This window comes from Triturus cristatus, chromosome 7 (genome assembly GCF_964204655.1).
Source record: "Triturus cristatus chromosome 7, aTriCri1.1, whole genome shotgun sequence".
Lineage (NCBI taxonomy): Eukaryota > Metazoa > Chordata > Amphibia > Caudata > Salamandridae > Triturus > Triturus cristatus.
In genome coordinates, this window is record NC_140590.1 from 55,078,297 (window position 1) to 55,093,103 (window position 14,807).

Here is a 14,807-nt window from a genome sequence, read left to right on the forward strand (position 1 = left end):
CAGAACTCGAAAAGAATAAGTAAGTGTCAGAATGTAAATGGAAACACTTGACAAAGCCTAGTTTAATTTTCACAGGATTCAGCCACTTGGTCTACTGCACTAGCACTGGGAGCAGATTTATGGAGATACAGGAGACATTTATGCTATGTACACCTTTGGTTTCAAATGCCAGCTGAGTGAATGCTGAAGATGGCCTTCACCCAGCCATATAAAATCCTGTGTATGTCAAAGCTTGGCGTTCATGCAATACATGGAATGGAAGAGATGGAGAAAAAAAACACTTAAAATATGCCCTTGAGCTACAGCCAAGCAAATATATCCCATTTGCAATGCAAGATGGGCAGAGAGTGGTGCAACACAATTCCTTGGGAGGTTTCAGTGCATATTTGAGGGGGTGAAGCACCACACAAGAGGGAGAGCTAGAAAAAGCATGCACTCACATGACGTGCTATACGAAAAAAGGAAAATGCTGCGTACCTGTAAGCATCTGGCATGTAGTGCTATAGAATCACATGCTGTGCATAATCCTGCCATACAATTTTGGGTTTGGAAATGTACAACTTGTTTTTCTTTGAAGAAGTCTTAGACTCACAAGGTATGGTGACTTCACCTTTTGCTGGTAATATGCATGGACACCTGTTAAATTAATAGATTGCTTCTCCACACGGAGAGCGAGTATAGGAATGGAGAGCACAGATACAGAATGAGATGACCATGCAAGAAAAAAACATAAAAAAGATCTTGGTAAACAACCAAAGGCTTGTGTGGAGGAGGGTTGGCGCATGTCAATCTACAGCACTACATGCCAGGAACAGATGGCCACAGGGTAACATTTTTGTGTTGTGGCATGTGTTGCTGTAGAAACAGATGCTGTGAATAAACTGTAATGCAGTCCTCCCCTAAGCTGTGGCTAGCCAGAGGACATTGTGGATATCTAAAAACTGCACGGAGTACGGCTTTGTTCAATGCTAGCTTTTTGGCATGCCAACACATCCACACTGTAGTGCTTGGTGAAAGTGTGTGGAGTGGACCAAGTAGCGGCTTTGCAGATGTCAGCTTTTGTGATGCTGCACAAGAAAAACATAGAGGCTCCTTTCTTATGAGTTGAATGGGTTTGAGAGGTATAGGCAAAGACCTTTGGGCTTTGATGTAACATGTACGTATATATTTGATAAACCAATGTACAATGCCCACTGTGGAAACAGCACGGCCTTTATGTGGCTTGGAGAAAGAAACAGAGTTAGTGTGTATTGTGGAAAAGTTTATTCAGTAAATATAAAACATGAGGGCTCTTTTGACATCTAGTGTGTGGACAGCACTCTCCGCCACTGACCGCGGCTGTAGAAAGAAAACTGGAAGTTCTATTGTCTGGTTGAGGTGGAAAGACAAGACCACCTTAGGGAGAAATTTGGAGTGTGTCCCAAGGACTACCCTATATGTATGAACTTAGAAGGAGTGAGGGCCTGAAGTTAGCTGACACCCCTGAGGGATGCGATGACCACGAGGAAGGATACCTTCTAGGCAGGGGCGGCTCCTCCACGTGGGCGTCGGAGTGTCGCCCCACTGCTTTCTCTCAGTGCGAGAAGTAGAAACGTAACATTTTATAAATACCATTTTATGTTTCTGCTTCTCGCACTGCGCGAAAGCAGAAGGGTATGCCTGGTTAGGGGCGGGCAGGTGAGCGGGTCTGAGAGGAGTGGTTAGCCCAATGTTATGGGCACTGACTGTTTGGTCGGCCCCAGGGTCGACCAAACCAGTCATAGCACTCACCGTTTTCTTCATGCAGGCTGCGCCTCCCCATAGACGCCTGCAAGGATGGCATCCTTGCCAATAACAACGCTGCCATTGCAGCGTTGTGATTGGCTTAGGGAAGAGAGGGAGGCTGCCTGCTTCTGCTTCCTGTGAGCAGAGAGCAGGAGGCGAGAAGCGGTAGTCCGGCACCGGAGGCACAGGTAAGTTGTTTTTTTTAAATTAAATGTTATTAAATACACCCCCGCCCAATCTCCCACCCCCGCACGACCTCCAGCACCCCCTCCTGCAATTTATGCCGGCCGCAACTTCTTCCAGGAGATACTGTAAGGACATGATTGAAGTGGTTAGAAAGGAGGGCCCATAAGTCGGAAGAACTATATTGGGATGCCACATGGGGCCAGTGGCACACTAGGTGCAATTACTCTTTCTAATCCCTCCATGAAAGTTTTGATAAATGGGATTCTAAAGAATGAAGGTGTTCTAAAGGTAGGCAGCAACCGCGGCAGCCACATGAAGTCTAAAACAGGAATAACCAATGCCTGCCTTTTGCATGTGAAGCAGGTTAATAAACAATATCTTGGACTGCTGCTGTGAGTGAGTTGATGTGCCCGGGAGTGCAATAGTGCAAAAACCATTTCCATTTAGCTGCGCACTTCCTGGAGGATAAACATACGCTCGAGGTAAGTTAAGGCAGCCAGATTATCAGACCTCAGGTGCCAGATCACAAGCTTCAGCTGCTTGGGGTTTGTGTGCCGGAGTGTGTCCTGGTTCTGCGTGAGATCATCCAGCCAGTTGGTCAGCTTCTTGTAGCCCACGGCTGTCTAGCTAAAGTGGGTGCTACTAGGATGAGTGAGGGATGTTTAATGAAGTCTCCAGAACATAACAGAAGAAGTGGGCAAGGCAGAAAAGCATAGGCAGATATCACTGACCAATTCATTCATGGTGCATTGCTGATGAACTTTGGGTTTGGATACCTGGAAGCGAAGCTTGGGCATTTTGCGTTTTCAGCGGTGGCAGAGAAGTCGACATCAGGGAACTACCACCGCTGGAAGTAAGGAAGGAGGATTTGCTCGTGGACTTGCTGTTGCATCCTGCTGTAAAGGTCTGTAAGTTTGTGGTCTATTCCTGGTAGGTATTCTGCTAGAAGATGGACCTTGTGATTGATCGCCCACCTCCAAATGCTCTGAGCTAACGCGGACAACTGTGGTGAGTGAGTTCTGCATTGTTTCTGTAGATAGTACATGGCAGTCATGCTGTTTGGTCAACTAAGAAATGCCTTCTGTTGAACATGAATGAGGTAATGACTGGAGTGCTAGTTGGACATCAAGTAGACCCTGTGATGGGGTGTCCACGTGCCCTGCACAGTCAAGTCATTGAAGGGTGCATCTCACTCGGTAAGGGAAGCACCCAGCGTGATGTTCACCTGCGGTACTGGATCGAACAAGGGCCTAGCTTGTAACAGATTGGTGGTGTTGCATCACTGCAGAGAGCGATGAGTGCAGCCCTAGATAAATACTATATCCTCCCAGCGACCCATCGCTTGTGACCACTAGGAGGATAGACACTCTTACTAAGGGGGTGCATGTGTAACCTGGCATGGGGAACTATGGCGATGCTGGAAGTCATCATGCCAAGGAGACAGATGATCACCCATACCATTAGTTGATGCATTTGAAGGGGCTTGTGGTGTGAATTGCCTAAGTTGATGCTGAAACTCACATCGGGCAGCAGTTTGATGGTGCATTGAGTGCGCCTCACACACAGCTTAAATGGTTGTGCTCTTGATAAGCCAGTCAGCCAAAAAAAGGGAATACCTGGATGTGGCTCTTCCGCAGGTGAGCAGCAACAATGGATAGACACTTTGTAAACACCCTAGGGGTGGTAGATATCCTGAAGGGCAGAACTTTGAACTGGTAATCCTTACCACTTACCCCGAACAGGAGGTACCTGTGATGTGCAGGGCGGATAGGGATGTGGAAGTAAGAGTCCTTGAGGTCGAGGGCGGTCATAAAATCACCTTGCTGTAGTAAAGGGAGGACACCCTGGAGTGCCACCATGTGGAAGTGCTCTGACAGGATGTATTCGTTGAGGGGCCTGAGGTAGAGTTTGGGTCTGAGGGGCCTGCCCTTTTTGGGGATAGAAAACACAAAAAGTAGCTTCCCTTGCCATGGTCGTGGAGCAGCACTAGTTCTATGGCCCCTTTGTGAATGGGTGCCTCTACTTCTGCCTGGAGGAGGAGCTGGTGTTCTTGGGAGATGGTGTGTCTGTCGGGAGGGAAGTTTGGTGGTGTTGAGGGGAGTTCTAGGCAGTATTCCTGCTTGATGACAGATGTAATGTAATGTAATGTAATGTAATGTAAGTGCCAATTTGTATCGCGCGGCAATCGCTCAAAGGAGCATCTAGGCGCCCAGAAAGGACCACCAGATGTTAGGTAGTCCCTATTCTTACTTGACCGAGAACCCGAATTACACTAGGCTTCTGGCAGTTATATCTTGGAGATTAAAGATCCAGGTTTTTAGATGTTTACGGAAGTCTATTTCTTTATCCAGTAATCTCAACTGGGGGGGGAAGAGTATTCCATGCTTTTGCTCCCAGTACCGCCAGGGATTTGCCCCCTCGAGTTTTGAGTCTAAACCTCGGGACGGTAAGCAGGTTGGCCGTTGAAGAACGCAGTGCTCTGATTGGACAGTATCTGCTGAATTTTTTCCTCAGATAGGACGGGCCTAGGTTGTGAACAGCTCTAAAAGTAATTAACAGTACTTTAAACAAAACCCTTTTTATAATGGGCAGCCAATGTAATGCCTTGAGGGCTTTGGTTGCAGATGATCTTTTCGGCCATTTTAGAACCAGCCTCGCTGCTGCATGTTGCACCATCTGAAGTTTGTGTGTGACAACTTTATTTGTACCAGCATAGAGGCTGTTGCAGTAATCGATGCGCGACTCACTGATCGGAGGTGATCTTGCGCCAATGGGTGAGAAGCATCTACAACTCTATCCCGACAGGCGTAGTGTGATCGGGGGAGGGGAAGGAGGTAGGGGAGGGAAAAGGGGTCTAAGTTTAGTTGTGGTGGCTGACGTAGCCCAGGCACCTCTTCCTTTGCTTCTGGAGTTATTGCTCTTTTAACATCTCCTAGTGAAATCCTGAAAAGGTGTCTGCTGGTGCTGCAGCCACTGGTGAGCGGTAGATGCCTCGGGAAAGGTGGTTTTGGAGCCCTCTCTATTACTGGACTTACGAAAGGATCCCTGTGAAGAAGGCATCTGGAGGGCTCCCACTGCCTTTGCTGTGTCTGTGCCCTTTTTGATCTTTTCCAGCATCGCATCAACCTTTAGTCAGAGGAAGTGCTCACCGTCGAAGGACAGGTTGAGAAGATGCTGTTGTACCTCTGATATGAAACCGGCGAGATGCAGCCAGGAGCTTCTTCGATTCAGGACTGGGAATGCCCCCGCTGCAGTGTCAGCTGTGTCTAGGGCACAGTGGATGATGGTGGTACATCTGAGCTTCCCTTCTGAGACAAGCTGGTGTCCTGCTTTCTGTACTCATTGGGAGATGCTGAAGGAGTTTTTCCATTCATCCCAGTGAGCACAATCACAACGTGACAGTAGGCCAATGGAGTTGGCAATACCCCAGTGGTCTGCTGATTGGTCAGCGATTCGATAGCATGCTACATCAATTGTTCTACTCTCTATCCGATGGCGGGGCATCGCTGTTGCCATATGCTTTAGCATGTTTTAGCACAGTATGTACCACCATGGAGTGGCAGTTGCCAACAAATGAAAGGAGGGTCAGAGGGTGAAGCCTTGTATTTTTTTTTTTATCAACCCAGGGGATTACCACTCCAGCCTTCACAGGGTCTTTAAAGGTTATAAGCTGTAGTTCTCAGCAAGCCTTTAAGCATGGGCAGATACTGCACCAACCTTTTGGTAGAAGAGAGTGTCTCCACGAAGAAGTTTCATCCTTCTGATCTTTGTGTAGCTCTACCTTGTGAAAAGCTGCAGCTCTACTGATCACCTTGTGGTATGAGGTGGTATCAGGGGTAGATGGCTTTGCAGGATAGAGGTCTGTGCCTGCAGCTGGGTCGATGGTGTATTCTGCCCCAGGAGTCACTTCCTGTCCCCAGGTCAAACACTGACTCTTTTGGATCAAGGGGATACACTCGGCTACCTCTCCCATAAGAGGAGCATGGAGGTCACTCTGGCAAGTGTGACTGTTGAATCAGTGGTGGAAGAGGTGAAGGTGGTCGAGTTGGAGGAGGCGGTGGTGGTGGTAGTAGTAGAGGGTGGTGATGCTGTCCTGAAGTTTCCTAACCTTAGGTGGTGCAGGGGTTCCTCTGCAAGTTCCTCATCAAAGGGGAGTTTCTGTTTACATGACTGAAAGTCCTGATCCTTCAGAGGGAGCCTTCCATTAATACACCCTGTCTGCAGGTGGATGGCAAGATGCTGTTGCTTGGCATAGAGCTTCTTCTGGAGCTGAAGCAGGATGGGTTGCTCCTGGTCCTCTGCCCCAGTCACGGTTTTGGGCTCAGATGGTTTTGTCGTCAAGGAATGTTTTGGACGTTGTGCATCAAGTGGCTCTTTGGGCCAAAATAAGTCTTGGGAGCCAAAGCAAGATTCAGTGGCTTCAAAGGCACTATTGGCACCAAAGGTCATGGCTTGACTGACTGTTTCAACAATGTGGTCGGTTTGGACTATGTTCCAAGGCCTTTTTTCAGTGCCGACCATGGCCTCCTAGCAGTGGCAGCTGAACGTCTGGGTGCGGACTTTGGGCTGCATGCCTCACTCTCTATGGGGCGGTGCTCGCCTATTGGTGTGTCGGTGGAGGGTGTGTGGTACTCACAGTCGAAGTCTTTGGCTGAGCGAGAGGCAGTTCCTCTACCTAGGAGTCGGAGTATGAGCTTAGGGATGAAGCAGTGGGCCTGTTGGCCCGAGGTCTCTGGCTGTGGCTCCACCTTGACATCCTGGTCCTCGAAGATAGATTAGAAATTTCATCTTGAAGGTACGCAATGGTATGTTGAGCTAGGCACTGATCTCATCAATAACGGGGTGTTCTCTTAGATCTGAAGGCACGGCAGGCTGTGCAGGATGCCTAGTAGTGGTCCGGTGAGAGAGGAGTTGCAGACCCAATGATGAGCAGAACAAGGGTATTTTGGATGGAACTGTGAAAGGGGTCCATTCCAATACGGAGTCTAGATTCTCGGTGAAAGAAGTCGAGGTAAAGGCCCTGAAAGAGGGCAAATGCCGTGCGGGTGCGCCTGGAATGAACTAGGATGGGGAGGTCGAGTGATGTCGCAAAGCAGGTTTGAAATAGCAGAGGGCGTCAACCCGGAGCTTGTTGGATGCCCGTCCAAATCAGACCGCTGAGAAGAAGCTATCCAACAATGGAGCCGATGCCCATGTGCATTACAAGCAATAGAAAAACTCACAATACCCCGTGACTCGAAGACTCCTTCAAAGAAAAATAAGTTCCACACGTCCAAGCCTGACACTAGTATGGCAGGAGCATGCACAGAATGCTTATCTACAGGTAAACTTGCCACGAGCAACAAGGTACGGTTCCATAAATGTGAGCAGTGGAAGAATATAAGCCAGCAAATCAAAAGGATCGTAAGGAGGGAAGGCTCCAAGGAAGTACAAACACAAGAATAGGAAGGCAAGCCATTGAAAAAGAAGCAAGGAAATGAGAATGACAAAGCCACTCAATGGTAAGCAATGGATGGTCTGTGCACCCATAGTAAGTTCACAATAGGTTTTTCACAACCAGACTGAGAAGATCAACCTAAAAATGGGGGAAATTAGTAGGGGAACCACTTAAAAAACAAACAAAAATAGAGAGGGGGAACTCTGCAGTACAGCAAACATAGTATTAAAGATGTACAAATGATCCACATATTAAAAGGACTATTTCTTGATGCCGTTTAGGAAAAGGAAGTAAACACCGCACACAATTACAAGACAATCTAGTGGAGCTAGAACGTAGGGCTGCTGCATATGGAATGAGACTGAACCCAGACTACTCAAGAGTCTTGGCTCCTGGGGAGTGGAGGAGATAGAACATAGGTAGGAAAGGTAATGGCCTAGGCATCGTAGTGAACAACAATCTAGGTGTGAGCGGCTAAGGGAAAAGTACTACCTGGGACTTGTGTTGCAAGTGGTGGAACTGTGCAGGTAAAGCGTATCCAATTAATAGTAGCAAAGAACATTAAGTGACAAGACAGGTAAGAGCTAATAAAGAGAAGAGAAATATTTTATATTGAGACTGTACACAAAGCATTGTTTGGCAAGGAAGTAGGGTCATAAGATATTTGCCAAGGAAGTGCTGAAGTGAAATCCACTACGCAGAGTTCCAGTGTGTTACTTGTGCCAGGCTGTGGCAAAATATGACAAGCATTGGCAAAGCCAATAGGTCTTGCCTATGTAAGATTTATTGGTGTTGCTAATGTTTTGTAGCTATGGGATGCAAGGTTGCATATGGCTGAAAGTAATGTAAAAAAGTTATATGACACAGCCAGCCTTGTCCGTGATACAATGCTTTAAAAAAAATAATAATCAGTTTTGCTGCACTGAAGCTAGCGCTGCAGTATAATACGGCTAAAAACATTGACAAATCCAATAGATCTTGCATAGGTGAGACCTAATGTCTTTGCTAAAGCTTGGTATGGAATGCATATAGTAAGTTATAAGTATTTATATGGTGTTTACTATGGCTAAACTGCTGATTTTATACAATGGGTAATGCTCTTGCCAAAGTGTTAGTGTGTCCAGATACAGAAGCATTTTCACACCATACAAAAATGGTGAAAATGTGCCATATAAATACACTGATAACATGAGTTGTAGGTAGAGAGAAAATACAACAGCTGCAGGGCATGTGCTACTTTGGGTGCAATGGTAACAATAGAACCAAAAAAGCACTCCGGACTGCTTGTTTAGTAGTAAAATATAGCAATAATCGGTGTTCAGTAGGTTTCCTAGACCTATTGGCCCCTGTGTCACTGCATCTGCTCTGCTGCACCATTCAAATCATGACCCTAGGAACTGAAAGGACAAATATGGAAATCATTTATATCCAGCAATGTGTTCCGAAAAAAGCACAGTTGCAGCTGGAATACACATTTATTGTGTAGCTAAACAAATAAAAAGGCTTTCATAAAAAGTGTCTTTAAACTCATCCAAATCTCCAAAACGAGTTGCCACAGATGTCATAAATAAAGCATATGCTTTACACATCATAGTGAAAACCAAGCATTGTTAAATTGTGTTGCATGAGGCTGCCTCTTTCCTGTGAAAAGATCTTATCCTGTGCTTGACAGTGAATGGGCCATAAACAGTGTAAATAGCCCAAGTTCACCATATGTTAGGCTGATGCGGTTTTGTAATTTGATACTAAAAAGGCAGTTTCACAAAATAAATGGACTCCCCAACGAAGAAGAATTTTGCAGAAAACAGGCAAATGCTTTGTGCAGAAGAAGAACGAGATACCTTTTGAAATGGCCATGTCAGAAATAAAATTAAAAAAGAGCACAAGCAGGCTACATGGAGAAAGTACGTTGCATTCATCTTTCCTATGAACGCTCTCAGTTTGAAGTCAGATGAAAGCAAAATAAACACCAGGCTCCCACGAAAACAAAGCTTGACATTTAACCTCGGTCTTTGAATGCCCAGCAAATGTGACAAGTTAAGAACAAGATTCAAAGGCCTGTTTATTACAGAAAAGAGTTTGTGAAAGAATACTGTAACAACGGCTTTACCATACAGAGGTACAAACTCAAGCTACACAGCCTAAAGAAAATAAAGCAAGCAAATCAAAAGTCAGAAAACTCCAAACCACAAAGCCAATAGCAATCCACAGGTGGAATACATTCCCAGGTCAAACATCTTAAAGTCCCTAATATGTCTTTCGCATACCATAACCTAAAAAGGGGCTTTTGGGGCATCTGCTGCAGGGTCCTGCATGCTCAATGCTCTTCCACTTGCGGTGTTGCTGAGCCATAAGCTAGAGCTAATTGACTGCCTCACCTCTCGTTTTCTGCACCATCATCCGTCTGATGCTCTCCTTGGTTTGGGAACTCTGTGGACGGGGACCCTTTACCAGAAGGCTCATTTGTTTCCAATGACAACGGGCCATCAGCCCCTATGGAGAAAATAATTAGTGGTCTTCTATGCAGGAACACCAAAATGAACTCGGATAAAAATATCCATAAAAGAATCATGCAGATAAAATTCATACTAACATCTTAAAAAACGTTCATTTTTAAAATAAATGACTAAAATGCATACAAAGATAATCTCAGAACATACACAAATTAAATAAACAAAACAGGACTGGATGTAATAATCAATAGCCATGATTGCCGTGACAGATGTAAAAGCAGTTTCCTTCTATGGATGGCATGAGAAACGTAAACAGATATTCTATGACATAAATTCACATTGTCAAGGCAACAAATAAAGTTAGAAGCATCTTTGTAATAAAATTATTTTTCTTTTAAAAACAATGTCCGCAATATTGGTTTCCTTATGTCCCTATAAAAATTACAAATGAAGAATCAAATGCCACGTGGAGTGATTGGACTTACCATTGCATGGGCATTTGGGGAACATTTGGGCACAAAATGCCATTTTAGGAAAAGCAACCATAAAGTGCAATGTGCCTCTTCTCAGTCTAGTTAGGAAGAATCAATGTTGGATATTCAATACTAGAATAAGATAGCTCTGGGCAATTGGTTGTACGGGGCCCAGTGAGGTACATTGACACAGTCGGTTTAAGGCACTCTCTGTTTCCCTATCAGCCATCCTTTTCCAATTCAGAATTGTTTTTAAATCTTTTTTACTAAATTGTAGCATTTCAACAGGATCTTCAATGTTCAAAGTCGCATCCTTAGGCAACCTGTTATCATCTCTTTGGTGAATTTAGTGCCATCTTTACTACATTTATTATGCCAAAGGGTGATGGGACTTGTCTGCAAACCGTCCTCTAAATAGGGGGAACGCCAATTTCTTGTGGACTAAGTAACAGGAGGTTGAACAGGGCACTGCTAATAATCTACATAGGAAAAGGTTTTCCTGGGTATGTAGCAATTTACAGTTTGTCAGTCCGCACAAAGAGGCTTCATAATGGACACTAGATATACATTTACTTTTATATAGGGTGAACAGTTCTCTACTGGGCTTGTTTGCAATTTTAGATGCAAAACTAAAAAGGGCTTCTGAGAATCTAATACATTTCAATTTTGCTGCTTTCAGGTATGTCCCTTGTTGGCCGTTATTAGAAAAATGCCAACGTAAGAAAGTAAAACTTTCTTTTGCAGCGAGTGCTTTTCCCTTTATATGATGGGTTTTCTTTTTGGGTCTCCCTTTCCCACGTCATAGTGAATGTTTACTTTAAATTGATTTTCATGTCCCTGTCCTCCATATATGAATTGATACAGTTTCTCAGAAGCTGGAGACTGTTGACGGTTCTAGAGATCTAGACGGCATCATCAGAGTACAGGAAGGCCGGAGTTAGGCGCTGTTTAACATTTGGCCAACTGAGTTCATCTTCTGCAAAGACTCATCCACCCCATTAATATGTAACAAGAATAAAAGGGGGGCAAGAACACAGCTTTGACGAATTCCAAGGGTAATTTTAAAACATGGTGTAACTTCTCCCCCTGACCCATATCGTACCCGTGGTGTTAACTGTGCATATAACTGTTTCAGGAAAGTCACAATCTCAATGGGGGCACCCATCTTAACCAGTGACTGCCACAACTTAGCATGGGTAACTAAATCAAATGTGCTGCTCAAATCAGCAAAATGTAAGTAAATGTGACCCACTTTAGCCAAGGTGTATTTACTGATAAAGGAGGTTGCGACATCCCTTCTATAACCATATTGGGCGTCTGTAAAAATCTGATTCCCTATCACCTGGATTCCAACCTCTCTAGTAGGACTCCGCCCATTAATTTAGCTGAGTCCAGAAGGGAAATTGGGCAAAAACACCTTTGATCCCGGTCCCCATTTTCGAAAATCTGGACTATGATGCTTTCTTAACCTTTAGGTTTCATCTTCTCCAACCTTCCCACTTCTGCATCACCATCACACCCCTCTATCTTGTCATCAATCCTAGATAACCTATTTTCAGTTCTTCCTCATAAGCAGTTTCCCATGACTAATCACCCAGTGCCCTTGGACTTCATCATTTCACTCATCATCTCGCATCTCCTTTCACAATTGCATACAGCTTAGTTTTCCCTGCTGTCTTCACAATGCCTGTCTTTTCTATACAGTCATCATCCCACTACCCCATTCTCGTCACTGTAATAGGGAGCCTTTTCCATTGACATGGTAGCTATAGCATTTTCCAACATCACAACATTTTAAACCCCTGGCACACCATGGATAAGTGCTACCTTCATACCTCCATCGCGATCAGAGTTCTCAGACGAAGGTGCGTAAATGGTCACCCCTCCTCCCGAAGTCTCAGGTACATCGCTGGTACTTCCAATCTTCAGCCGGCTGGCACTGCTATCTCCACGCTCAAACGACTTCTGAGGGTGACTGCCCTTCCGTTCTGAGACGATCGGTCTTTCTACTGCAATAGAAAATACGGGTTTCAGGGAATAAAGTGATTTTAGAACTAACTGTGACATGCTAGAAATCACATTGTATGGGACTTCAGGGTGTTAATGTCATCCCGATGCCCACGACGTATTCTTATGCGAGTGTGTGTCCAGGGATAAGGGGGAGAGAAAATAGAGTCTGGCTTTTAATCTGCTCTATCCATGCATTTGCTTGGTTTAGAGAAGTGGATCTTTATTTCGACTGCTTTCATGGGCACAAGGAGCTGTGCCACCAACCTCTTCAGTTCCGCTGGGTGGGGATGCTGACTATGTACCCTGGAAAAAGTTCTCAGCTATAATATTTATGCGTAGACAAAAATGTATGAGGCAGTGGATTTCTGCATACTGGGAAAAGTCTTCACAAAGTCAAATTTTCATTCAGAAAAGACATTATGAGCCACAAAAAGAAGATGATTTGAAACTACCCTCTCTACCCTCCTCGAGAAACACAATAAAAACCCTGTCAGACTCAAAATCATAGCATGGTGGGGTTATAAAGAACTTATAGAGTAGAATCAAACCACCGATGTGGGAGTTTTCAAGATGCCATTGATCAGGCATCTGCTACGACCCATCACTGAGAAGTTGCCCTGAGAAGCCGCGGACTGTAGAGTCGAACACCCATCCCCTTCTACCAACTAAGACCGATTCCTGTGTTGTGAACTGGGACGCAGACATTGACATGTCCAGTTCTCACTTTCACTCTATGTACAAACGATGTAGCAATGTACAGGAAAGCCTCTGAACATCTGCCCAACCCTGCTCTGTGTGCTACAAGCCATTGCTGTGGTTTATCCATCTAACCCTTCCCAGCAGGCTATTAATCATTACTGTAGTGATGTACGTGATCTTCTGTCCAACCCTCATTTGCATGCTACAAACCATTGCCGCGATTGAGCATCAACTTACATTTAGTACTAAGTTTCCAACCGCACGTGGGAGACCTAGATAACATTCTGACAGTATTGGTGTTTCTAATCACTTCTCTTTAGTATTTCTATAGTGTGACCATTTGAACCCTTTTCACAATTATAAAGAACAAGTTACTTACCTTCAGTAACGATGTATCCGTAAGAGACATTAGTAGTTATAGATTCCTTACCTTAGAATTACCCCCAGGCGGCAGACTGGATCCGGAGAAACATTTTTGTAGCAGTACCCCTGCCCGTCTGTAGGCGGCGGCGGTAAACTCCACGTTTGTCGGCATCGTTATGGTTGCCGAGATGACATCCCGGTGTCTACTTAGAAACCGCCCCTGGGCACGGACATCAATTCTGACACGACTTTCCACGCCAGAAGCACAGAGCCATGCAAGACACTGACCACTGGTGCACATAGTTAGGGCCCTGTAAGGGAGTCCCTATCCCTTGAAGTCAGTTTGCAGAACAGGGAATATATGTTGGGCGGTAAGGAATCTATAACTACTAATGTCGCCTACAGATACATCGCTACCGAAGTTATGTAACTTGTTCATCTGAAAGAGACCGTAGTTATAGATTCCTTACCTTAGAATAGATACCCCAGCAATGCCAACCCCGGTGGTGGGTCCTGCGAACTAAGTTCACACCACGAAGTCCTGGAGAACAGAACAGCCGAAAAAGCCATCTCTCCCGACTTGGCTATCCAGGCAGTAATGTTTCGTTAATGTGTGCACAGATGCCCACGTGGCTGCCTGGCAGATGTCAACCAACGGAACTCCAATTCCCAAAGCAGTAGTGGCTGCCATCGCCCTGATAGAGTGGGCGCACAGTTCTACTGGAGCATCCTTTTTCACCAAAGAATAACAGATCTTAATACATAAGACAACCCAACGAGAGAAAGTACGTTTGTGCATTGCCCAAACTTTCTTGGCGCCCACATAACCCACGAAGAGTTGATTGTCCAACCAGAAGTCTTCAGTGATGTCAAGGTCGAAGGACAGCGCACGTTTTGGGTCCAGACGGTGGAGTCTCTCCTCCTCCTTGGAAGGGTGCAGAGGCGGGAAGAAGGTGGGCAATGTGATGGTCTGGCCTATGAAGAAAGAGGTAACCACTTCGGACAGAAAAGAAGGCCTAGTATGAAGGACCACTTTGTCCAGATGGGACAGCAAGAAAGGGAGGCTTGGAAGAAAGAGCCTGAAGCTCACTCACCCTGGGAGCAGAGGTGATGGCGAGCAGGAAAGCAGTTTTCAAAGTAATAAGATGAACAGGACAATTATGTAGTGGCTCAAAGGGAGCACACAAAAGATAAGCAAGGATAAGATTCAAGTCCCACTGGGGCATTACAAAAGGAGAAGGAGGAAAGAGATGAGTAATGCCCTTCAGGAATTTATTTACAATAGGGGACTTGAAAAGAGAAGGCTGATCAGGAAGGCGCCGGAATGGCTGAAATATAACCCCCAAGAGTGCCCAGAGCAGAGCCCTACTGGGCCAAAGAGAGAATGAAGAAGAGAACCTCTGAAAGAGGGGCAGAAAGAGG

At 45.3% G+C, this 14,807-nt stretch overlaps 1 protein-coding gene across 7 annotated transcripts in view; it reads right to left on the minus strand.

Annotated features, from left to right (window-relative positions):
- Positions 1 to 14,807, minus strand: part of ARHGEF1 (Rho guanine nucleotide exchange factor 1) — an 891,302-nt gene that overhangs the window by 368,460 nt on the left and 508,035 nt on the right. For all 7 annotated transcript variants that reach the window (XM_085615602.1, XM_085615600.1, XM_085615604.1 and 4 more), the window contains 2 exons: positions 12,149 to 12,322; positions 9,766 to 9,880 (listed from right to left, as the gene is read on the minus strand). In XM_085615602.1, the coding sequence (XP_085471728.1) occupies positions 9,766 to 9,880; positions 12,149 to 12,322 (289 nt within the window). The remainder of the gene's footprint in view (positions 1 to 9,765; positions 9,881 to 12,148; positions 12,323 to 14,807) is intronic.